At 40.1% G+C, this 27467-nt stretch overlaps 1 protein-coding gene across 4 annotated transcripts in view; it reads right to left on the reverse strand.

Moving 5' to 3' along the window:
* Positions 1-27467, reverse strand: part of MAMLD1 (mastermind like domain containing 1) — a 467295-nt gene that overhangs the window by 165438 nt on the left and 274390 nt on the right. The window contains exon 1 of one of the 4 annotated variants that reach the window (XM_074278504.1): positions 760-943. The exons of the other annotated variants lie outside the window; for them this stretch is intronic. Coding sequence (XP_074134605.1) covers positions 760-768 — 9 coding nt within the window. The 5' untranslated portion in view covers positions 769-943. Of the gene's footprint in view, positions 1-759; positions 944-27467 lie in introns of those variants that run through there. 4 annotated transcript variants of the gene reach the window in all.

A 27467-nucleotide genomic window follows, 5' to 3' on the forward strand; every position in this document is an offset into this window, starting at 1 on the left:
TGGGACTTCTTTGCACTTCTCTACCATTGCCTCGCACCTAGTATTCTCTTTTGCCCTGTTATAGCTTCCTTATTCCTTACTGCCTTCCTCTAGGACATGGTAAGTTCCTTGAATGTAAGGATTGTGTTTATTTTATTTGTATTTTTATCCCAGCGCTTAGCACAGTACCTGACATATAGTAGTAGGTACTTAATCAATATTTATTGACTGTTCGCTATTATCTGCATCTTAAAGATAAGGAAACAGAAGGCAGTAGATCATTATTTGCTCATGGTCACATACCTACTAAGTGCCAGAGGCAGGATTTAATGCCAATTTTCTTCCCACTCTCAACACTTTACCTACTACATTGAACTAACACCTTGTCCCAAGTGTGGGGAGCACACACACATTTATTTTAAATAGATCCTTGGTCATGAACTTTACCCTCCGCACAATTTTTGTCACTTAACCCACTGGCCAGCCTTAGTTCTTCCTTCTGCTTCTTCCTTATTGAGCTGCTGCTGGAGATTCAGCTTAGCGGCGTCCAAAGGCCTCAACTAGGATCTCCATGAGTTAGCCAAACTGGCATGAAGTATATCCTCTCTGCCCTTTCTGGAGCTGTTTCCTCATTGACAAGCTGGACCATTAAGTCCTTGTCCTCCTTCCCCCTCCATAGTCATTGTATATAGACTGATTACCGAGTGATTGTTAGGGGTATTGGAAATGAACACATTTCATAACCACTAGATGTTATTCCTTAAGAGCTGAGTACTTTACCTGACCCATGCTGACTTCTCTCACTGTCCCCTTGTCCACTGATTCGTATACCTCCTGCGAGAGGACACCCAAGGTTCCTTTCCTCTCAGGCAGAGTTCTTGGATGTCTGAAGTATCATCAGTCAGTTGTGAGAGCTGCTTCCCACCAGAGAGGCTGAGACAGCCTATTATATCAGCAGGAGGGAGGCTTTATTCAGAGGACTCTGCAGAAAAGGAGAAATGTCACTCATATGGCCAAAGTGAGCCAGAGAGGTGAGAAATCCAGAGAGGCAAGTAGAGATTTATTCACTACTAAGGCAAGGAGAGAGGGGAAGGGGGAACAAGATGAGCCTATGGCTTTGTCACTCTTCATTTTGCCCCATAAGTGTCGCCAGCCACTCCCAAAAGTCCTAGAGACCTGGCAGGGACTCAGCAGCACCTTCTGACAAGTGCGCAAAGTTACTGGCAATGCAAAACCCACGTCACTCGCTAGTCAGTACTTTCACAGCCAGATGTCTAGTCAACTGGATGGAGGAGAGAAAAGAAACAAAAAGACTTCTTCCCCCTCCTAAATTAATGAGATTAATGAGTTCCTTAACTGGTGAAGAAAGCTGGTGTTAGAGAAGCATCGATTGGGAACTTGGACCTTTTGTGTGGCAATATTTACAATATCAGACATTGGTGTTTCCTAGGCCAAGCTCAGTTCTAGCAGCTTTCATTCCTTGGTGCTTCCTCAGGTCATGATGGGTGTGTTGAACTTGGACAGCAAAAATGGTCGGGACTGTTTTATCTCTACACCGATTTGGAGGTTTCAGGGCTCATGCCGTACCCTGATTCCAAATGAGTGATGGTGGAAGGAAGTGAATTTGAGCAAAGAATTCTATAGAATTTCAGTGTTGGAAGGTAATCTAGTCCAGCCAGACAATCTACAGCCACACAGAAAACTGCTCTATGATATCTGCAACACACTTGTCATCCAGCCTTCTTCACTTGAAGTCTTCTGAGGAGGAGGAGCCTCTATGGTTGCCCCATCCCTACTGCTGACTCCTATTGGGACTGCAGGCAACTCAGACCCCCTAGAGCTTTCAGTCGAATCAGACTTTTCTCATCTTGTATTTGAGAAGCTATTTGTTTAGACTCAAGTGAAAGACTCAATATTTAATCTTGCTGGATGTCATCTTGGGCATCTAGGTGGATAGGGTGCTAGACTTGGAGTTGGGAAGATCTGAATTCAAATCTAAACTCAGATACTTACTAGCTGTATCACCTCAGTTTTGCCTCAGTTTCTTCATTTGTAAAATGGAGATGATAATAATATAACACCCACCTCACAGAGTTGGTGTGAGAATCAAATGAGATAACATCTGTAGAGTTCTTAGCACAGTCCCTGACACACAGGAGGTGCTAGAGAAATGCTAGCTATTATTATTATTATTATTATTATTATTATTATTATTGTTATTATCTTATTAAATTCAGATTTATGTTTTCCATTTTTTGGGGGGGGGTCTTGATTCTATTTTCTACTGTGCTAGCTGTCTTTCCAGCTTAGTATCATCTGATTTGATGGGCATGCTATCTATGCCTTTAACCAAATCATTGATAAAAATATTCCACAACAAAAGCTCAAGTATAGCTACCAGGAGTAATCCATTGGAGATGTGCCTCACTGACAATGAACCACAATCTACTACTTTTTGAATCAGTCTATACAATCGGTTTGACTCCATCTATCTGTATTAATGCCTAGCCCTCTGTCTCTCCATCTCTACTGATCTTATCAGTTCCTATGGGTTCAACGATCAGTTTTAGGAAAATGATTTCCAGATCTACATATCCAGCCCTGGTTTCTCTCCGGAGCTACAATCTCCCATTCCCAGCGAACTGCCTTTTAGCCATAGTCTATAGGCACCTCAAACTCAACATGTCTCAAACAGAACTAATTTTCTTTTCCCCCAAATCACTCCCTTTTTCCAACTTCCCTATAACTGTGGAGGGAACCATCATTCTCCCAGTCTCACAATCTAGATATCCTCAATTTTTCGATGTAATTATCCACATATCCAATCTGTTGTCAAGTCTTCTGATCTTAAACTTCACCATAACTTTCCTATGCAGTAAATCCTCTACTTTCGCAGGAGTAATGCTCCTAGAAAACCTCATAAAAGTAAAAAATGTGAATGCTGATACACTGAACCTATAGGAAATAGGGGATTAGGTTCCCATGACTATCCAAAATTGTAATTTTTCATTATAGATTGCTGAAAATACACTTTTCTGCATACAAACCTTTATAACAAATGTTAATTCTGACAATATGTTCTTTTTCTAACCCATAGAAATCACCTATCAAATAACCTATGAAATAATCCAGAAAATGCTCTTCACAAAGTAAAATTGGTAACATGTACAACATCTTTTCTCCCCAGTAATTCCCTAGAAGTCTGTGACCTCTTATACAAACACCTCAATAAAAAACATATTGAGTTCAGACACTATTCACTTTTTACAAAGAAATGTAATCTATAGTACCATAAATTCTGTACAGCAAATAAAATTCTTAAAACTAAAACATTTTTTAACCTGAATCTTATCTTCTACATTATCAGATAGCAGGGTGATGGCATTACCATATACCACACTATTGTTAACCTCTCTAATTTGGCTACCCTGTGAAAACCAAGGGAGAGGTTTCTGGGATTTCAGTGGCTACTGTTGGAAGATGCCAAGATTGGATAGGTCTTAACATTACCTCTAGTACTCTGTTCTTGATGGCTGGTGGATGGCATTGGAAATCATGAAGGACACACCAGCTTAATCAGATCAGCCGGGGCATAATGACAACACAAAACTTGAGTTTTAAATGGAAATAATGAAAATATGCATAGAATATATGGGGAACTTTTTATTTTGCAACTACAGGATGTACAAGACTAGTAAAGTGCCTGATAGGAAACAGCCACTTTATAAATTAAATTTTTTTTCTCTACTACATACAAATTCATGCAGTTGCCAATGTGAAAGAGAAAAATGAGTTTACTAATAAAATTATGTGAATGCTTGAAGTCATAAAAGTTAAATATGTGAATGTTGAGAACTGAGTATACGTCTCCTCTCTATTCGTATAGGTCCTATGCTGGTGCAAGCCATCATTGCCTAACAGCTGGACTATTGCCAAAACCTTCCAAATGGTGTCACTGTCACAAATATCCCTCTACTCCGATCCATTCTCTACTCAGTTGCCAAAGCAATTTTCCTAAAATGAAGGACTCATCACCATCACACCCTTGTTCCATAAATTCAAGTGACTCCCTGTTACCTTCAGGATTAAATACAAATTCCTTTCTTTGGCCTTGAAAGCTTTTCATAGTCTGGACCCATTTCTCCAGTCTTACCACTTTACTACTCTCCATGAACTTTATGATCCAGTTTATTTGCTGTCATTTGGTTTATTTGCTATTCTTGGCACATGATTCTTTACCTCCTAGCTTGGACTCTTCTTTTTCACTGGCTTTCCCCTATGTGTGCAATGCTATTCCTTCTCATCTGGGACCAGAGTTAGTATTCTCTCAAACTCACTTACCATCTATTCTTTCTCTAACAAACTTTTCATTCTCTAGAACCACTATTCTATTAGCAATCTAGTTTTGACAAACTGCTCTTCATCTTACATGTTTCTCTCTCATTTTTTTCTTACTTTCTGACACTCATGGAGAACTGGCTCTCTCCAAAACACCTGGCATTAATGTCCATCCTTTCCAGTACTGAATGTGCTTTTTTATGCTCACCTACTATGACACACTGTTCCTAGATGAAAACTGGCATACTCTTTGTTCTTTAGCGCCACATCAGAACCTCCCTTTGCTATCAAAACTTAGCAATCTCTCATCTTTTGAGGTTCACCTAATCCAGATATTTCACCCAGCAGAGATCTTGATTATAGTTACAGATTAGCCTTGTAGGCAATTTATTCTCCTTGCTCAAAGAGTTCTGTGACTGGCTCAGTTTTCCTTTTCAACCCTGCCTTTATACTGGGAAATGTCAACATTCCATGACTTATTCCTTCATATCATCTCAGTCAGATATGTGGATAATCACATTCCTGATCTCAACATCATGCTGGATTTCCATGATCAAGAATTCTGAAATTCCTTTATCTGATCATAATCTCCTATCATTCCATCTCTTCCTATGCATCAGTCATCCAAAATCTGCTCTTCATCCTTATTATGACTTCAATGTCCCTAGCCCTTAGCATTCTTCTGGGCCATCACCACTGTTTATTTCCCTCCTTCCCCAGATTGACTCTAGAGTTAAACATAATAATATCATATTGTCTCTTTGCTGCTCGTACCTTGCCCAATCACAACTCTGGCTTACCGCACCCAGTCTTCATCCTCATCTACTCCTACTCAGTGTTGCTGAATGAAGCTGGAGGAAGTCGTTCTACCATGCTGCATGGATTCTTTATAAATGTATATTACTTAATTTCAATTTGATTCTCAGTTCAGCATGACAATTTCTTTACAGATTCCTAACTGATACTTTATCATATTCCTCAGAGAATCTATACTTCCTATTTTCTATTAAAACATTCCATACTGTGCAAGAATGTTTGTGGCAGCCCTCTTTGTAATGGCCAGAAACTGGAAACTGAGTGGATGCGCATCAATTGGAGAATGGCTGAATAAATTGTGGTATGTGAATGTTATGGAATATTATTGTTCTGTAAAAAATGACCAGTAGGATGATTTCAGAAAGGCCTAGAGGGACTTACATGATCTGATGCTGAGTGAAATGAGCAGGACCAGGAGATCATTATATACTTCAACAACAATACTGTATGATGATCAATTCTGACGGACGTGGCCCTCTTCAACAATGAGATGAACCAAATCAGCTCCAATAGAGCAGTAATGAACTAAACCAGCTACACTCAGCGAAAGAACTCTGGGAGACGATTATGAACCACTACATAGAATTCCCAATCCCTCTATTTTTGTCCGCCTGCATTTTGGATTTCCTTCACAGGCTAATTGTATACTATTTCAAAGTCTGATTCTTTTTGTGCAGCAAAACAACTGTTTGGACATGTATACATATATTGTACTTAATTTATGCTTTAACATGTTTAACATGTATGGGTCTACCTGCCATCTGGGAGAGAGGGTGGGGGGAAGAAGGGAGAAAATTGGAACAAAAGGTTTGCAATTGTCAATGCTGAAAAATTACCCATGCATACATCTTGTAAATAAAAAGCTATAATAAAAACCAATTATCTCTAGAAAAAAATATAAAACATTCCATTCTGCCTCTCCATTCATCCTCTTAGCGGAAGACTTCTCCTTATACTTTATTGAAAAAAAACAAACCAGAGGTCATACACCATGAGGTCACTCTTCTTTCCTACTTTAGATCCTAAAATTTCATAACATCAGCCCCCATTCTTTCCTTCTTTTACTACAATCTCTGATGAAGAGGTGGCCCTTTTCCTGGATGAAGCCCATCTCCCACTTTGTACCCTATATCCCATTTCCTCCTATATTTGGGAGATTTCCAATTAACCCCTTTATATCTCTAATCTTTAATTTCTTTTGATTTACTGGCTCTTTTTCTACTTCCAAGAATGGCCTGGAGATTTTAATGCTTTCATTTGAGGAACTTCTATCTTGCTCTTATCCCAATGCTATCTTGACTGATGACTCCTACATCTGATCCACTAGTTGAGGAAGACCCCAGCCATGCTTCACTTTACCTCCTGCTCCTCTGCCATCTTCTTGACACTCTTCACTGTCTTGCTGAGAGGCACATGTGCCCACTCTGACCAATTCTGGAACCACTGATTGAAGCAACTCTGCCATTGTTCCTTAGAATGAGTATGTTAACCTACTCCTCCCTCTATAGTGCTACCACCAACATTGGACCTTTCCAAACTAAAATACCCCTTCCTGGCCACTAATCTATATGTGTAGTCTTCCACTTCCACTTCTAGAAAGTTCCTTGATGTCAAGAGCTAGCTTTTCTTTTCTATTTGTGTCCCCAGGACTTAGCACAGTGATCTGCACATAACAGGTGTTTAATAAATGCTATTTATACTCATTGCTTCCTCTTCCCCTGGTCTCACTGCTTAGCCTCTTTCAGCCTCATCATTTAACAGGAACAATCATCTCCAAAGTTACCACTGATTCAAGTGCCAAATTTTGATGGTCTTCTCTTGCTCCTCATCTTTCTGAATCTCTTATTTTTGATTTCATTAATCTCCCTGTTTATTTTCAGAATTTCAAATTTGGCATTTAATTGAGGGTTTTAAATTTGTTCTTTTTCTAGATATTTTTAGTTGTAAGCCCAATTCATTGATCTTTTCTTTCTCTATTTTATGCAAGTAAGCATCTAAAGATAAAAAATTTCCCCTTATAATTGCTTTGGCTGTGTATCTTTTTAAATCTCTTTGCAAAGACTGTTGGTTACTCTCTCCCTTCTCCTAGATACTCTTTCTTCACTGGGTTTTTTGAGACACTTTTCCTCCATGATTCTCCTATGACTTCACTCCTCTATATCACTCTATATCAGATCAACCATATTCTACCTCCTAACAATGGCTGTATCTCATGTTTCTTTTCTGGAACCTCTTTTCTTTCTATATTTAACTTTTTGTTGAACTCAACATCTACCCTGGGATCAATGATCATCTCTGTGTAGGTTTCAGATTGATATATTCAGTCTGTTTATCTTCTGACCCCCAGGCGCATAACACCAACTTTCTATTGGACAATTTCAAATGGATTCTCCATAGGTACCTCAAACTCAACTGTTCAAAACAGAACTCATTATCTTTCCTCTTAAACCAACCCCAACATCTTTCCTCTCTAATTTTAGCATTCTAGTATATAGAAGTTCTTCACTTCCACGTGTCTGGGGATGGCAACACTATCCTTTCAGTCACCTAGGTTAACAACCCCAGAGTCATCATCAACTTCTCACTCTCCATCACTTCACATATGCAATCACTCGCCAAGTCCTGTCAATTTTACCTTCTAGACATCTCCAGTATCCATCCACTTCTCTCTATACACAGTGTTCCCATACTAGTTTGAACGAAATATAAATGACCAGATTAGCAATATAATAAAACTGCTTCATGTTATGGGGCTTGTAAGTCTAATGGGTTTTCCAAAGTTGTAATAAGAAAAGGAAATATTGTACAAATGTGAATTGTGTAGGGCACAAGTAATTTTTTTTTTTGCTAAGACAGTTGGGGTTAAGTGACTTGCCCAGGGTCACTGGAAGCCAGGAAGTAAGTGTTAAGTGTCTGAGGCCAGCTTTGAACTCAGGTCCTCCTGACTTCAGGGCTGGTGCTCTATTGACTACACCAATTATCTGCCCCTAGTAATTTATTCTTAAATAGAAAAAATGCTAGGCAGAAAAGAATCACAGTGCTCATTAACAGAACCATTAAAAGAGAATTCAGTAGCATAACTTGTAACTATAGTTACACAGTTGGGAGGCTAGTATTTAAGTCTCATCAGAACATAAAACAGTTTTACAATACTGCTAATCAGAAAATTTCTGTTTCATTTCATTGACCATAGTCTGATCAAACAGCCAAGCTTAAGCTTGATCATATTCCCAGTGGCCGACTTCTCTGATGCAGAAGTTTCTTCTGTCGTGGGCCACAAATATGCTAGTGATATCACAGCTTCCATTTTAGAAGCCTCTTGGGACCATCAGTCCTTTTAAAACTCATAAGTATCAGCCCTGCATACATCTACCATGGCATGCTCACTTGTCTAAGATCAGAGAAGAATAAACAGAAATGGTCAAAGGTAGCCAGGGCTCCTAGTGTAAGCCCACCTAGGTCATTCTACATAGGGCGTGGAAAGCAGTGGTGGGGTCACCATGGTATTAAGGTCAGGAAGGAATATCCTCTGCTGTACTTTAATGTGTACATATTGACTTTCCGGATAGAGTAGAAGTTATCTGAAGATCAAGATTATTTAATTTTTGTCTTTGTATCTCTAGCACCCCAACACATAGGAGGCACTTAATAAATGCATATTGACTGATTGATTTAAGTACAATTTAACTATTTTTAATGACTGGGGGTTTAGAGTTGTCTCATTACTGATTATATTTAGTCGAGACACAGATTTGTGGTCCAGAATGCAGCCCCCAAATATAACAGTGTTCCTTGGAGACATCCAATCCATTTTATAACACTTCATTGTGTTTTCAGGGTCGAATTTGGGTAAAAAAAAATTGGTGACCACTTGATGTTTAAAGGGAAAAACACTCCTTTGAACATGGGAATTCCAGCATATTTGTTTAAAAGCCTACCTTATAACACTTCTGTTGCTGAGCTTAAAGGTCTGAAAGAGTCAAAAGGAGGAAAGGGAGAAAGGGAATAAGCATTTGCATAATGCCTGCTACATGCCAGGCACTGTGCTAAGTGCTTTACAAATATTATCTCATTTGATCCTCACAACAATCCTGGCAGATAGATGCTGTTATTTCTCCATTTTACAGTTAAGGAAACTGAGGCAAAGAGAGTTCTTATGATTAAACTAATCTCTCCTGATCTCAGTCTCCTCATTTATAGAGTGAAGAAGTTAGCTTACTCTTAACTGAATGGTCAAAGGAAGGAATAACACATACAAACACATAGAAAAGTAGATTTCATTTTATAGGGAAATAGGAGGGAAAGGAGAGAAGAGTGAAAGCAAGTTAGAGAGAGGGCAGATTGGGGAGGGATTCCAAGGCTGTACAAAAATATCTACTGCTCTTTTTAAGGAGGCAAAGAATGGAGATCTGTGGGGGGGTTCCGTAAATTGGTGAATGGATGAATGAGTTATGGTAAATAAATGGGATAGAATACTATTGTGCTGCAAGAAATGATGCAAGAACTCTTAGAAAACCTGGGAAGATTTTTATGAACTGATAGAGTAAAAGGAACAGAACTACGAGAACAATTTATACCATGATGGTAATATGGTAAAGGCAAATAATTTTGAAAGAATTAGGACCTTCATTTAGTGTAATGATCAATCACAAATTCCAGAAGACTAATAATGAAACAGCTTCCCATCTCCCAAAAGAGAGATTAAAAAAAAGAGAGAGAGAGAGGTTAAAGACTCAGAGTGCAGGAGATTGTTTATTTTTGAACATGGCCAAGGTAGATATTTGATTAACTGTAAAAGTTTGCAATGGGTTTTGTTTTTCTTTTCTCCTTGATGGGGAAGGAGTGCCAGAAGGAGAGGTGGGTAAGAAGGTGGACTTTTGTTGTCTGAACAAAATTTAAAAATACTTATTTTTTTTTAAACCGGAGGTTGGATTCTTTTATATCTAAGAAATCCTTTTCAGCTGAATGGATAGCCATCATTGGGGAATGGCTAGATAAGTTATGGTATATGACTATAATGGAATATTATTTTTCTATAAGAAACGAGGAGTGGGATGATTTCAGAAAGCCTGGAAAGACTTATGAACTGATGCTAAGTGAAGTGGGCAGAACCAGGAGAATACTGTACATAGCAACTACAAGATTATGTGATGATCAACTGTGATGGACTTGGCTCTTCTCAACAATGAGGTGATTTGGGCCAATTCCCATAGACTTATGAAGGAGAGAGCCATTTGCATCCAGAGAGAGGATTACAGGGTCTGAATGTGGATAACAATGTAGTATTTTCATCTTTTTTTGGTTGTTGTCTGTTTGCTTGTTTTTTCTTTCTCATTTCCCCCTTTTTGATCTGATTTTTCTTGTGTAGCATGATAAATGTGGAAACATATTTAGAAGAATTATACATGTTTAAGCTATAATGGATTATTTGCTGTTTAGGGAAAGATGGAGGGTAAAAGGAGGGAGAAAAATTTGGAACCCAAGATTTTGCAGGAGTGAATGTTGACAACTATCTTTGCATGTATTTGAGAAATTAAAAAGCTATTACTATTTTTTAAAAATACCTATAAAAACTTAAGTCCTTTCTAGCTGTAAGTCTATGATCTGATGAACTGATCAAACACATTCAATAGCAATTTGCTTACTGCTTCATGCTTGATTTCACTGTTGGGAAGTTCTAGTTGTTAAGAAGTTCTTTCCAGGATAGCTAGATGTCAAAGTGGATGGAGTACTGGTCTGAGTTCAAATCTGATCTCTGACATTTAATACTTCCTAACTGTATGATCCTGGGCAAGTCACTTAATTCTAATTGTCTCGATAAAAAACAACCCCCCCAATCCCCAAATAAACAAGAAAAAACAAATAAACCAGAAGTTCGTTCCTGTGTCAAACCAATTTTTGCCTCTTCTCAAACTTTGACCCATTAGGGATTGTTTTACCCTCTGGAGAAGCCTAGAATAAATATACTCCCTCTTGTCTATAATTTCTGGGCCTCTGAAGTTACTTAGAACCAGAGAGTCATATTATATTCGTACTAGGAAGAATCTTAAATCTAAGCTTGTCCAATTTTATTTAATAGACTTGAACACCAAAGCTAAGGGAGAGGAAAAGCCATGTGCAAGGACACAGATCTGGTGAAAAAGCTGCCACCAGAATCTGGGCTTCCTAAGACTCAGACCAAATCCCTTTCTATTAGTTTTGCTTGGCTCTGTTCCCAAGGGAATTTTATTCACTAGCACATGTGAATAGCATCCAAACTATATCACTAAATTGTCGGTCTATGATGGCAAAGTGAATTTATTCAGTCTTTGTGAGACATGTTTGAAGAAGACCACAAGAAAGTGTTAACATCAATCCAGGCTGACTCCCTTCCAAACTACATGGACAGATACTGACAATATTTCCCAGCCCATGAAGATGGGAAGACAGCTGGGAGGCATTCCTGGCTTGGCTCCTCTGACCAGGTCACCACACTTCATTACATGAAGCTCCCAAAGGGAAAACTGCACTGGGGATGCTCTAATTTCAGGGGAAAAAACTGTGCCTTCCTATCCTCATTGCCTAATCTCTGGAGCAATGTTCAGAAAGGGCAGAGAAGTGGCTCATCTGCCAACTATCCAATATGGCTACCATGCCCATACTCCTGGGAGGCCTTCGAAGTGCTGCATGAAACCCTGAGCTTCTGTGGCACAATCTGAGAACCAGTGGCCTAGTCTAATTTCTCCTACCTTTCCTTAAATTGTCTGTTCTAGGCTATTTTAACATTTCACTTCATGAGCTTCTGCTACAATTTAGTGACATTCTAGAAAACTGCTGGATTGTCAGTGATGGCCGGATCATTTATATCCTTTGCAGAATTACCACTATAGGTCATAATGACTATAAGAACAAAATAATGGGACAAGATATTGAGTCAGAGCCTTTTTGATCTAGAGGGAGAATCTCATTCTAACCAAAGAGTAGTAGAATTGCAAATGACAGAGGGGGATGATGAGGAAAGAGCTTTGGACACCATAAATACTGTGTAATGAGGGATCTGCCATTGTTGTTGCTGTTGTGGTTATCGCTGGGGTAAGAAGAACGCTGAACCCATATGACAACGTTCTCTCTTCCAAGAATTTCTGGGCTCCCTTCATGATGCAATACACCTATTCCTGATTCACAGAAATCCAGAATTATTGGCAAATGCTAAATCAGATCCAAGTGACTGGATTAGCTTCTCACAGTTTATACAATAGTTTGAATCCTGGGGTCCTTTACTACATTTTTGAGACAGGAAAGCCGAGCCTGGGACAACTGAAGTGACTTATCCATGGGTGTCACGAGCCCAATTGGGGTTTTCTTGACAGAGATACTGGAGTGGCTTGCTATTTCCTTCTCCAGCTCATTTTACAGTAAAAGAAACTGAAGCAAACGGGGTGAAGTGACTAGCCCTGGGTCACACAGCGAGGAAGTTTCTGAGGCTGTACTCGAACTTAGGAAGAGGAGTCTCCCGACTCCCAGGCCCAGTGCTCTACCTACTGCAGTGCCACTTAGCCGCCCCATAGGAACATACCTGATAATGTCAAAGGTGGGAATCGAATCCAGGGTCCTGATCCCAAAGTCAGTACTCTTTACACTAATCCATATGGCCTACCTTTTAAATTACATTAAAGTCCCATGGTAATCTGGCTATTATTCAGCTCAGCATTTATCATTATCCGTCAAGTGTCTATCCCCCTGAATTACCTCTGTATCAACACCATGCCATAAAAGGAAAATCATTATGCCTAGAGATTATCTAGTCTACCAACTAATTAAATAGATGAGAAAACTGAAGTCCCAAGAGGACTACAATCTAGAACTTCTGACTCCATGGGTCTGTTATGCCATGCTGCCTTTCAAAAGATCAATTGATCAACAAGCAATTTAGTATTAGGGGTGCAAACACAAAAGGATCTCAAGGATCTTACATTTTAACAGGAGAGACAGCAAGTATAGAGGCAGATATATAATCTTGGGCAATGACTAGAAAAGTTAAGGATAGCTCCCATCCATTTCAGTCACTCTAATCTGGTCCTGAGGAGAGGCCAAGAAAGCCTTCAAAAAATATGATTGCCTTCGCAAAATTTAAGCCCCGCATCCATGAAAGCTGCACTCCAGTTCAGCTTGTTTACCCCAACATGGGCATCAGCTTGAAGAAGAGCAGGCTAGGTGAAAACCAGGAACGTCATGGTGGTTCATTAAGAACATTTTTGCACTTGAGAAATCACACATTAAAACGAAGTAGATAAGCTTTCACTGATACGAAAAGGTAAGATAATTACTCACTCACTCACTCACTCACTTGCCCACTTACTCCTTCATCGATTATTTACTGAGAGTTCAGGGATATAATCATCTTAGGCCATTTGAGAACCTGCCTTTGAATCCCATCTTTGGCATTTATTTTTCAGCTGCCTACCCTTGGCCAAGTCACTTTGCTTTTTTGAGTCTCAGCTTTCTTTTTTCTAAAAAGCACACAATAATATCAGTAGTTTTAGTACAATAATATCAGTAGTTGGCAGGGGGTTCAAATTTATCCCCACTGGGACAAGCTTAGGAAGCCACAGAATATCAGAACTAGAAAGGACTTTAGAGATAATCTCATCTTCCAGAGGAGGTTTTAGCAGCTGGTACATTTTAGGTGTCCCATAACACACATTAGCACAAACCTTCTTCGAGTAGCCACAACACATGTTATGTGTAAGACCTACACTAAGTAAGACTTAGGTGTTGCTGAAGACACAAAGGTGAGGACCTGGTCTTTGCTCTCAAGGATCTTATAGTACTATTGGGGAATCAGATCTAGATACACAGAACTAATGTAAATTATGATTAAGACAGATATGAACAGTACTGTGGGAATTCACAGAAGGGAGAGATTACTTTGGCGTCTCAAATAATTCATCAGCCATGGCCACACCTAGTGCATCACTGAGGATCCGAACAATCAGTGGTCTTTGTAAAAATGACACGTCCCCATTAAAAACCCCTCCAATTTATTCCGTGCTGAGCTCTGTTAGTAATATTTATGTCCCTACATAAACATGCAGTCTTCTTTCTTTCTTTTTTTCCCCTTAGTCTATTCTACTGCACGATGGCGTCAGACTCACTTTCGCCTCTAGCCAAGTAAAATAAAGACAAAAGTACATTTCTTGAATGTATTTCCATTTTAACTACAGAGTTCACTATTTCCAGTGGGAGCATCAGAAAAATTTGTCAAGAGAAAAAGAAAGGGAGCTGATTTTGAGTCTGAATGCCTTCACAATGTGGGAGTTCGGTTATGGCTTGATATTACTGTCCATTACTGGGAATTGGAAAACTATTTTTGCTAAATTTAGAACCTACTCAATGTTCAGAGAGCTGGAGTATTCCATTGGCCTCCTAACATCTGGGGTTTGAGCTGGGTGACCTTGTATTGTGAAAGAAAAAAGATTTTTTAACCTACTTTGTAAACTGGCCTGAAATACTTTGGGGACATTAGCTCTGAAGTAATATATTTATGATTTGAATGTAAACAAGTCAAAAGCATGTAGATTAAATTTCCCTCAAAATACACACTGGTTTCTAAGCTGAGGGAAAGGGTGCTTGGCAAAAGAAATACTGGGTTTTGCTCAACTCTGAATATTTGAAAAATAGTTGGAGATATGTGACAACTCAGAAGGTGACTGGGTCCAACCAATTTGGTTCCCAGTGGAGGAGAGTTGAAGTCAGGTCATTCCCTTACCCATGCTCTGATTTGTAAGTTGTAGACTCTGTTCCTCTACCATGGCGAGACAAAAAATAAAAATAAAAAAAAAAACCCTTAGTCTACTCAGGACTTCCTTTATCCTGTTTCATAGCATTTCTGGGCATATATACCATCCTTGAAGCCTCGAGGAATAGCTTCAATGACTTCTCACGGCACACTTTTGCAGATCTCGGATGAAGAATTCAGAAGAAGGGAATCTCCTCTCAGCTCCCAGAGATCATTTAGTTGTATTGCTCAGCTATAGCTCTGATGGCTCTGGTGCTAAGTTCCAGGAAGGTGGTGATTCCTCCAGAAGGTAAATAAGTATGCTCCTGATAGCTCAAAGGATAACCTGCATTTCTGTTCTTCTTACAGGACAGAATGGTCTGTTTCTCTAAAGGAGCTAATTAATAGTCAGTTGTGTCATTGTGCCCCCCCCCCACAATTTTTTTTTGGAGGGGGTATGGAAATAGAGAAAATTAATCTGTGATTTCATCAAAACTCTCATTGTGGAAACCCCATGGGCTAATAATTACCAGCAAGTTGTCTGTCAGTTGAATGGCCAGGTTAAATGAATTGCCCATGGAAACAGTCAGTCAGTCAGTCAGTCAACATTTCTTAATTGCCAACTCCGTGTCAGGCACTGTGCAATACACGGGGGATACAGAAGCAGGCAAAACATAGCTCTGAAGGAGCGCGCAGTCTAATGGGGGATTCAACAAGTAAACAGATCTGTACAAACAAGCGATATACAGGATAAAAAGAAAATACAAACCAGTAGCTATAGGAAGTACAAACAAGCTATATTCAGGATAAATGGGAAATCATGAAAATTGGGAGGGCACTAGAGTTAAAGGGATCAGGAAAGGCTTCCTGTAGGAGATGGGATTTTAGTTGGAGCTTAAAAGAAACCCGAGAAGTCAGCAGGTAGAGATGAGGAGGGAGAGCATTCCAGGCCTGGGGGACAACCACAGACAGTGGCCAGAGCCAACATGGAACTGGATTGAGGATTATGTGGCAGGGAGTGAGGCCTAAGAAAACTCAAAAGTTATGTGTGTGTGTGGGGGGGTGCCAGGTAGGAAGGGCTCTGAAAGTCAAACAAAGGATTTCGGGTCTTGGCCTAGAGGTGAGGAAGCCATGGGCTTTATTGAGTAGGGGATAGTTATGTGTTAGAAAAAGGAGTTAGATCAAGGGTTCCTGACTTCAAGTCCAGTCCTCTATCCACTGTGTCATGCTGTCTCACTCTCTCGGCAGCAGATATTTGGAATCATGGGAGTGTGCCATGAAGAGGTGGCTTTCCATCCCCACCTTCCCTAGCTCTCTAGTTATATCTGTATCATGGTTTCAGTAGGATGGGCAATTGGTATCAAATAGCTGAAAGAAAAATATTATTTCCTTGATGGACAAATGGGACCACATTTCCTTGCAAATGACTTTTGGGAAAGTTCTCCAGAGTGCTTTTGGGTTACCAACATGCCAATGGCAAAGTACCGGTTAAGGGGACTGTACAGCGCTCCAGATGGGGAACAGAAACTTGACTTTAGATCACAGGGAAAAGGAAGAATTAGAGAATTATATAACGTCTGAGCTCAACGAGGCATCTTGGATCACCTTGTCTAAGTTTCTAATGTTTGCTGAATTGAACTAAATTATAGAAGAGGAAACTGAGTCCTAAAGAGGGGAAGTGTCTTACCCAAAGCCCCACGGAACAATAAGGACAAAGGAGGAATTAGCACTTGGTCTCCTGGCTACCAGACCCAAGTTTGCTTTTAAATACAGAACTTTACCAGAAAGTTCATCCTATGGGGTTGTTGGAGCTCTATGGGTCAGCCCTGCTTGGTAGGTGTCAAGCAGAGTGAAAGCACAAGGCAAGGAATCACAGAGTCAGATAGAGACCAGAGGCAAATGATGGAGCAGAGAAGGAGGCCCAGAGATGGGGCATTAGAAGACTAGGATTAGTCACAAGGGCTTAGGGACCCAGGTTAGGCTCATGCTAACAGAAGTCAAAAGCTTAGCAAAGAGACTGGGTAAAAGTGTAAACACTAATGGCCAATAATGGATTCTGGGTTGAAAGATTTGTGAGCCTTATTTGGGGCTCAACAAAAAGTTGCTCCAAACTTCCTGTTTGGGGGCAAGAGAAGTTCCAGAATGTGTGCGGGCCTGAGCCCACAACAAGGAGACTTGACCAGTTGGAGAAGGGATTGAGGGCTCATAGAGTCAGGGATTTCTTGACACAAAACCTGAGAACTGAAGAGACCTTTGAGGACGTCTAATGCAACAATCTCATTTGATGGATAAGATATCATTGTAGAGTAGATAGAGTTCTGAGCATGGAGGTGGGAAGATATTAACGCCTACTTCTGATGCAACAGTAGTTGGACCACAGATAAGCCATCTTAAATTCCTAGAGTCTCAGTTTCCATTTGTAAAATAAGGATACTAAGACCTAGAGCATGTATTTCATTGAAATGTTGTGAGATCCAATTAGTTTGTGTATACAAGGTGCTTTGCTCATTTTAAAACGCTGAATAAATTTGCCATTCTTATTATAGAGAAGGAAACTTAGGCATGGAGAAAATCACTTGCTTAAGGCCACAGGGGTGGTAAGTAGCCCAAGTGCTCTGATTCCAAATTCACCGCTCTTTCCATACCATATTGCCCACAGTGAATTTTGTAATCCAAGGGGACACTCCAGATCAGCTTTCCTAGGTGGAGGCCAAAATCCAGCTGAGAGCAACCTTGTTGTGGAAGTTAGAGTTTGTCCTCACTGAAGAAAGGAAGGTGTGGACTGAAATGACGCCCAATTGGAGTTGGGACTTCTGTGATGCTCCTCTAGATCACTCTTCGGGTCTCTGTCCTGGGTGATCTCATCAACAACCCTGGATTTAATTTCCATCTCCATGCTGATGATTCTCGAAACTACTTTTCCTGCCTCAGTGTCTCTTCTAATCTCACATCTCCAACTGCCTTTCAAATTCCTCAAACTGGATGTCTAGTAGACATCTTCAATTTAACATGTCTAAAACCAAATTCATTATTTTTCTTCCTAAATCCTCCCCATTGTTAGCTAAGGCAACACCTTCCTCCTGGTCCCTCAGGCTTACAACCTAGGGGTCATCCTCATCTCCTCACTATCTCTCACACCCTCCCCCGGTATCCCAATCCATTGTCAAAGCCTGTCTATGACTTTATAACATCTGTCAAATACTCCTCCTTCTTCCTTCTGACATGGCCGCCATTCATCTCCTCATACCTGGACTATTATAATAATTTGTTGGTGGGTCCGCCTGCCTCAAGTCTCTTCTGATTGCAATCCATCCTCTATTCAATTAATGAAGTTGATCAGGTCTGATCAAGTCACCCCCTACTCAATAAACTCCAGGAGCTCCCAATCATCTCCAGGAACAAATACAAAATGGCATTCAAAGCCCTTCCTAATCTAGCCCCCTCTTACCAGACTTTTCTAGTCTGCCAAATGCTCTTCTATCCAGTAATATTGGCTTCCTTGATGTCCCCTGATGTCCCTCTCTTGACTCTGGGCATTTTCTCTGTCCCCCTTGCCTGAAGTGCGCTCCTTCCTCATCTCCACCTACGAGCTCCCCTGGCTTCTTTGAAGTCCTAACTAAAACCCCATATTCTACAGGAAGATATAACCTAGTGCACAGCACGGTGTCTGGCACATAGTTGGTGCTAAATAAATCTTTACTGACCTGCTCAACCTTTTTCATGCATCAAGGGCTCCTTTTGGAGACTGATAGAGTTTCTAGTCCCCTTCTCAGAATAAGGCTCTTAAATAATTGAAATCGTGCTCTTAGATGTTGGTAAAAATGAAGATGTAATTTTCCCCATCTGATTTCATGAACTTATTAGAAAGGAATTGAGCTGCTTACAATGTCCATTCTTTCTAAGCTGCACCATTGGGATATTGCTAATTGAAGGAACTACTAATTTCCCCTCAAGGAAGTAGTTTCCACCTAAGGGTAAATGTGTAACTCAGAGCAGGGCTTGTTAAACTTTTTCCAGTCATGACCCCTTTTTGCCTGAGAAATTTTTACACGACCCTGGCTAAAGAGGTATATAAAATAGGTATACAGATCAAACATTTACTGATAATAAATAATTTCACAACCCCCAGATTTAGTTACAAGATCCCACGTGGGGTCAGGGACCAGAGTTTAAGAAGCTGGGACTTGGAGAGAACTGAAGAAGACAGCGTGTTCTGAGATCGATGGAATATCCGGGCTTGATTTTGGAGCACCAGACCCAAAATAGAGTGAGTCTTCTTACATGAATCAGTGTGGACAAGCATTTAAAAAAAGAACTCAAGGCACTAGAGTCACCGAATTTTCTTTCACAAACTTCCAAGGGAGGCATTATGTAATTGGCACTTAGTCATGCATCAAGTACACACATTACAAACCTGATAAGAAAAGGAGGAGATGGAATTGCCTCAATGTGATATATGCCTCACTTTCTAAGGTAGATCCCTCTTTCAAATTTATAACTAAGCATCTTCTTACAGACCTACTTCTCTGAGCTATTATTAGTTGGAAACTAGGAGAAAAAGAAGTAGCCATGTGCTTGAACTCAAGAGATCGTCCTGTTTGTAAACCAGCCAAGTCGAAACTTGCTCCACTACAAGTGGCCCCGACAATGTCAGAAAACAGGAAGCCCTGCCTGGATTTCCAAGATGCAAACGTCATTCAGAAGGCTGGAACTCTTGGTTGCCAATGAGGCCAGTTTTCCTGGGTATGAAACTTCCACACTGTTAATTTCACAGATAAACGCCAAACCAGAAGGTACCCAGATGATGGCAAATTGAAAATGTTGCTGAATTACCAAGGCGAAATCTAGGTATTAAGTTTCTGGTGCTTGCAAGAACTACTTAGCAACTCAAACAGTACTCAAAAACAAAATCTGATTAAACATCCAGGCTTGGCAAAGATCAAGACTATGTCTCCAAAGAAAGATTTGTTTGGGCATTTCGATCGGCTCTGTCGTATGTGCAGCTCTGCACATATTCGGAGTGCTAGCCAGTGATTTCAAAAAGCAGTCACCTAATGTGGATGCATAGGGAACTCACTGGCCACCTGAGACGTTAAAAAGATGGGAGCAAGGGAAGGTAGCAGAAGATGATTACAAAAGGGTGGAAGAGTTCTCTAATAATCTTGTCAAGAGTGCGTAAGTTCAGAATGAACTGAAAACTTAGGGAGAGGGTTCTAGATATAATGGGGGAGAGTAAAGCATCAAAACAGGATTGTTTTTCAGGAAGGATGGAACAATAATAACGGGTGCTTCTTCTTTCTCTGCCAAGGAAAATAATCTTCTGACCAGAAGGGACAAAATCAAAGTGGCTAATAAGAAGTTGATAGCCAAGATATGGAGATAGTAAGAGCGTTTAATTGCTCTGAATAAGTCAAATTACTTGAGCCAGATGAGCTACCTCTTAGGAAGTCACCATGTCCTAGGTCATACATGGGTGTATGGGGAGGGGTGCCATTTCCCCCTTCAGAACATCTCCTGCCTCCATAAGGGTCCAGCTTCAGGACTCTCTCCAGAGCTAGTTTGCACTATAGACAAGATCTCTTTCTGTCTGTGATGCCCTAGAACTTCCTCTAGGACAAGCGAGGTACCTTCACCATCCTAACCAGATGTCCATGCTTCTTTCTACCTGCTTTTGCTGCTGTGGCAAAAACCTTCCTATGAAACAAGAGTTCCATAATAACTAGGGTTATCCAAAGTGGACGGGTCTGCCTGGGAGGAAGTGGGTTCCCACTTCCTAGGGGGCTTCAAGCAGAGTGGATAGCCACTGGTTGGGGCAGTTTTAGAGGAGATACTTATTCAGGTTTGAATTGATTGGGTTGACCTTTGGGATCCTTTCTAGCCCCGAGTTTCTCTGTGATTTCTGGCCAGCAGGTAAACAAGAAGTAAAGATTTCTCTTTCATACCCTTGGAATCCCTTTTTCCTGCCTTACTTACCCTTTGTGACTGTTAATATCTGGGTCAGGGGGGGGTCTACTCCACAGGCAGTCTCCAAACCTCCAGCAATTTTTCTCAGAAACTTCCTTGATCTCCCCATAATGGCTAACTTATTGAGAATGAGGAGCACCTGGTCTCTGCAATTTAGCATGCAAAATTTTCCTGAAATGTTTGCTGCTATAAGGCTCCAGTCCACTAGCAGAGAATGGCATAGGATTTAGGGCTAGATGAGAACTTAGCATCTATCTAGTTCAATTCTCTTCTTTTTTTCCCATGAAAAAACCAGGTCTCGGAGAAGGAAAAGAACTTGCCCAGCCAGCCCCAAAGGCTGTAAGTAGCAAAGATAAAATTTAAAGCCTGGCCCTCACACCTGATCCCTAGCCAATCTCTTGCCAGTATCTGTTGATTACATCTTGGCAACATCTCTTAAGTACACCTCCTTCTCTCCACTGTTACTGCCACCAATTTGGGGGCAGGCCTTCATTCCCATATGCTCAGACTATAGACCAAAGCTCTCCAATGTGACTTTTTCCAGTCCACTAATGGAGGCAGTTCTTTACCCTTTATGAGCCTCCTCTGCACAGCCCTCTTTTCACTGTATCACACAACTCCTTCATTTGGTTTTAAAGGTCCGAGGATTTGTTTTGTAACTCCAACCTCTCACTATCTCTGATGCTCTGATGTCTCCCCTTCTCACTGTATTTCCAGGTTACAAAGCATGTACAAAGCTATCCACTCTGGTTCTCACAAAAGGCCTATGAGGGGAACAGGGGAGAGATTATAATTTCCATTTTGTGAGGCAACAGTGGACTCTCAGAAAAATGAAGGCCCCAAGCCATGGTCATATAGTTGGGAAATAGCCAAGTCATCTGGATCCTTGTCCAAGGTTCATCCTCTTCTCCTTTACCATGTTTCTAAACATATTAAATGTTTAAAGAAGTAAATGTCTGATGTATTTAACTCCCCTCTGTCAGTTATTTTTAATCATTTAAGAGTTTTTCATTACTGTAAAGCAAAAGAAGATGGCAAGAATATGTAGTTCACAGACTGGAATAGTCACATTCCTGTTTCTTCAAGCTGAGAAAAATTGCCTATCAGAGTCATCTGATCAGACCAAATTTCTCTAAGGTGACTGTTTGTAGTACCCTAACAGAATCAGTTCTTTACCATGTACCTGGCTTTTCTGATTTTGCTAGAAACTTGTATCCTGGCAAAAGCAGAATTTTATGGAAGAAGTCAGAGACATAACCAACCATTTTCATGTCCAGGGCAAGTAGCATGAAGTGTAGACAACTGTCAGCAGGAAAGGATTTTCCCTGAGGCAGAGGGAGAAAAAGAGAAAGAGAGAGAGAGAGAGAGAGAGAGAGAGAGAGAGAGAGAGAGAGAGAGAGAGAGAGAGAGAGAGAGAGAGAGAGAGAGGAAGCTTTAAAGTTCTTTTTGTTTTAACTAATTATTCTTGCTATCTGGATGCCAAGCTCATTTGTTTCTAACTGCCAAAGGATCTAAGGGTAAAACCCCAGTTGCCCCATTCTAGTGGCAATTCTCGGAAGAGTAACAATGCACACATTAAAAGTATAAGGACTATATTAGGTAATAAAGGAGAATAGGTGACAAGTTGTAATAGAAAAAGCAATGGACTTGGATTCATAGAACCTGGGCTCGAATCCCAGTTCTATAGCTTATTAGTTGGGCAAGTCACTTCCCTTCCTGTGGGGATCACAATGACCTTAACTTTAAAACAAGTAGATGATCTCTAAAGTCCCTTAATTCTGAAACCTATGATCCAAAGGGAGATGTGGCTCCTTAATGGAATCATTTTAGAAGATTTCCCTTATTGTGGAAAGTTGCTTGGATAAGTAAGATGTTAATAATATGTGTGTCTGGCATGCGCTTAAGAGATAATAATAATAAAGGTAACTTTTAAGAAACATAATCGATGCAGTATGATGACAAGAAGTTCAGAAAGCAGAATAAGCATATATAATTGCCCTTCTGAGATATTCAATTTATTAGATTCAGCCAAAAATTAAACTCAACTGATGCCAATGGGTAATGCTTTGCATCCATCATCTAAAAGTCATAGAACTGTCAAGTTTTGCTCACCTCTGGCTCATTTATCAAATAACATCGTGTATTGTTATCTCAGCCAGGCAGTAAACATTTATTAAGGGCCTATTATGGGTTGGGCTAAGGCAGATGCATCTAAAGGCCATTGCAATGGTCCAGGTGTGAGGTGAGGAGGGCATGTCCTAAAGCGGTGGCAATGTCAGGAGAGACAAAAGTGTGTATTTGACAGTTGTTGTCAAGCAATCAGTGGTCTTGGAGCTGGATTGGATGGGGGGGGAGGGATCTGAGAGAGAGTGAGGAGTTGAGGATCATCTCTAGGTTGTGAGCCTGGAGGACTGGGAGGATGGTGTTATCCCTAGACAGTAATAGGGAAGCTAGAAAGGGGGAGTAGGACTTAGGGGAAACATAATGAGTTTGGTTTTGGACATTCTGAGTTTAAGATATGGACTGGACATCTAGTTTGAGATGTCTAAAAGACAGTTGAGGATGCAAGGTTAGAAGCCAGCAGAGAGGCTGGAGAAGGAGGAGTAAAATTGAGAAGGATCAGTATGGAGATGGTAGTTCAATCCCTGGGAGCTGGTGAGACCATCAAGTGAAATAAAATGGAGGGAGCAAAGAAGGGGGTTCTCATTCTGGAGAGCAATTTGAAACTGTGTCCAAAGATCTTTAAAACTGCGCATACCCTTTGATCTCACAGTATTACTACTGAGTCCCACTGTATCCTAAAAAGATCATGAAAGCAGGAAAATGACCCACATGTGCAAAAATGTTTTGTAGCAGCCCTTTTTGTGGTAGCAAGGAACTGGAAACTGAGGGGATGCCCACCAATTAAGGAATGGCTGAATAAGAAATGATGAACAGACTGATTTTAGAAAAGTCTGCAAAGTCTTACCTGAACTGAAGCTGAGAAAGTGAGAACTGTACACAGTAACAGCAAGATTGTGTCATGATCAACTATGATAGACTTAGCTCTTCTCAGCAACGTGGTAAGCTAAGATAAATACAATTAACTTGGGATAGAAAGTACCATCCGCAACCAGAGAAAGAACTGTGGACACTGAATGTGGATTGAAGCATATTATTTTCACCTTTGTGAAACCTTTTGTTTTGTTCTGATTTTTCTTTCCCAACATGACTAATAAGGAAAAATGTTAAAAAATGATTGTACATATACAACCTATATCTGAATGCAAGCTGTCTTGGGGAGGGGGGAGGTAAGGGAGAGAGGAAGAAAAAAATGTAGAACTCAAAGTCTTACAAAAATGAATGTTGAAAACGATTTTTACATGTAATTGGAAAAATAAAATACTATTTATGATGGCAGCTTTCAGAAAACTTGGAAAGACTTACATGAACTGATACTGAGTAAAGTGAGCATAACGAGGAAAACCATGTACATAGTAACAGCAAGATTGTGTCATGATCAACTATGATAGACAATTCTGATAGACCTGGAATGGAAAGTGCCATCTGCATCCAGAGAGAGAACTAGGGAGACAGAACTCAAAATGAAGCATAATGTTTTCCTTGATTTTTGTTTTTTCTTTTTCATGGTTTTCTCTTTTGATTTTTCTTTCACAACATCACTAATATGGAAATATGTTGAAAATGACTATATATATATATATAAACTATATCAGACTACTTGCTATCTTGGGGAGGGGGGAGGAAAGGGAAGGAGAAAAATGTGGAACTCAACATCTTACAAAAATGAATGTTGAAAACCATTTTTATATGTAAATTAGAAGAAAAGTATTTAGTAAGTACCTAGTAAGGTTGACCTAAACAAAGCATTTTTAAAACCTTATACTACACCACTGGGGAAATAAGATATGGTACTCTTATTATTCTTAATAACACATTGCATTGTAGTTATTTGTATATATGTTTTTATTTCTCTAGTAGACTGTAAGCTTCATGAGGGCAACAATAGCCTTTTTTTATACTTCCTTAAACAAATATGTGTACATATATCTTGGACAGGTCGTGCAGATGGAAAATGAGCTAAGCCAAAAATTGAATAGGAGGAAGACAACAAATTGGATAGAATTTGAGAAACTGAGATGATTTTCATGATTCCAAGGTTTTTTTGTGAAACAAAAGCCCATCTTTTTTTTTTTTTAACATCAATATTTTTGTGTTGGTGCTGTATAGCTACAGCTCATGGAATATCATAATCTCAGAGGAATTCAAATTTCAGGTCTCAAAGGGCAACAACGTAGAGAGTTGTAGAAGGTATAAATATGTTATGGCTTTATTACCAGTGCTGAATTGCATACAACAAAGCAGTGTAAAGGACACCATCAAAGGATGTGGGATGGTCATTGGCAAAAGCAATGGATGCCTGATGGATAGCTCGTGTGCTTTATTTGTATCTACATAATGTCAAGAAACCTATCTATAGAAAAACCTCCAACATGTTGGCTGGACCCTCTATGGCAGACTAATAGGAGAATGTGGACTAGAGTCACACAGGACAGATAGATACGATTAGGCCGTGATCATCCTTTGTTTTCGAAGAGGACCAATGACATCACAGGGTGACTTGGACATCTGTGATCTGTAATTGTTGACAGGAGTATCCCTGCAGAGTGCTAGGACAAAATGTCTAAGTATCTTCTAAAATGAGCTCGTAGGGAAGAGAACAAGTATTCATGAAGTGCCTGATGTGCCAGGCACTGTGCTAAATGATTTACAACATTTGGTCAGATTGTACATAATAGATGTTCAATAAATATTTGTTGAATAAACAAATAAATGAGTTCAGAGTCAGAAGCAGAGATTCTTACAAGTTAGAGGAGACTCTAGACACCATTTTGTCTAATCCGTACTTGAATAAGATCCCCTTTCTGACATCCTCACTAAATGTTTGAATGACTGTAGCAAGGGGGAACTACTCCTTCTGAGGTAGCCCATTTCACCTTTGAATAACCTTAATTCTTAGGTTGTTGCTACATCAAATGGAAATCCACCAATTGGTAACAACCACCCCTTATTCTTTGCTCTGACCCAACACTCCAAATATCATGCCTGATATTTGTTGAAATCTAAGATCTGAATCTTCTCTTTCCTGTGCTCCCCCAGCTGCTTCGACCAGTCCTCTTATGAAATGATCTCGAGGTCCTCTACTATCCTGATCACTCTCCTCTTGTGCTCCAGCTTATTAATGCCTTTCCTAAAATGTGGTGCCCCAGACCAAATACTGTACAAGTACTCTTGATGTGCTCTGATCAGAGCACAGGGCAGCCAAAACAATGACTTCACTCATTCTGGAAAGGGTGCCTCTGTTAATGCAGTCTAAGATTTAATTAGCTTTTTGACGGCCATATTTTATATTGACCTTGCAGTCCATTATAATCCTGAACCACTTTTTTCTCTCACATGAACTCACATCTAACTACACCTTTCTGATCTTGTTCTTAAGATATTGAATTTATTTTGTATCCAAGATATCTTGATCAAATTTCCCATTGGCTATACACAGCTCAGCATTCAAGCCTTCAGAATTGGGGGGGGTCTTATTCTGTCACCCACATTCCCTATTCCTCTTAGCTTTGTGTTAGCTACAAATTTGATGAGAATGCCATCCGTGCCTTTATCCCAATCATTCATAAGTTAAAAAAACAAACAAAACAGGATAGGGCCAAGCACAAATCCCTGGAACGCTCTACTAGAGACTTTATTTAAGTCAACAAGAATTTATTAGTACCAACTCTGAGTCTGGCACGGCTAAGAACTGGGAAGATCAATAGAAACCAAAACTAAGACAATCCCTGCACTCGAGGAGCTTTCATTCTAATGGGGAAAGACATAAAGGGTATAATAAAAGAGTTGAAAATCTGAGCTAGGGAAGGAGATGGAAATGTCTACAGGGTCAAGAACAGAGCCTGGGGAGGAATGAAAGAGTGAATATGTTTGGATTGGGCACTTTCCTTAAAACAGAGCTTTTGGAAGGAACTGATCAATCAGGGGGAGGAGCCCTAGAAGGAGAAGGCTGCTATGGCCTGGTGGAGAAAGTAGTTCCAAAAGTTAGGAATAGAAGCCAAAGAGAAAAGATGGTCCTACTTTTCGGTCCTAGTTCTGATTCTTCTTAAATGTACTATTATCTCACCTCTGTCAGCAAAACACAACTCCAACTTGTCTACAAGGATAGCATGAGAAACTCTGAAGTATCATGAGACTGCTCTTCATTTACATTTCCAAGATCTGTTACTTATACCCCTCGTTTCACAACTATTACATAGTGCCTTGTCTTGTCCGTTACTTCTTTATATCTTTATGTAAATGTGGCATAAGACCTGGAATCTAGGCCCATCAATGTGTGGTCCTTAACACACCTCTCCAGGGTAGTAAGTTTCCAAAGGTAGGAATTAAAGTCAGATTTTCCTAACTCCAAGTCCATCACACTTTCCATTATTAGGGCTTCTTAAACTTTTTCCACTCCCGACTGACTCCTTTTCACCTAAGAAACTTTTACATGACCTCAGGTATATAGATATATAAATAGGTATATGAAATCAAACAACTACTGATAATA

Source organism: Sminthopsis crassicaudata, chromosome X (genome assembly GCF_048593235.1).
Source record: "Sminthopsis crassicaudata isolate SCR6 chromosome X, ASM4859323v1, whole genome shotgun sequence".
NCBI classification, from domain to species: Eukaryota; Metazoa; Chordata; class Mammalia; order Dasyuromorphia; family Dasyuridae; genus Sminthopsis; species Sminthopsis crassicaudata.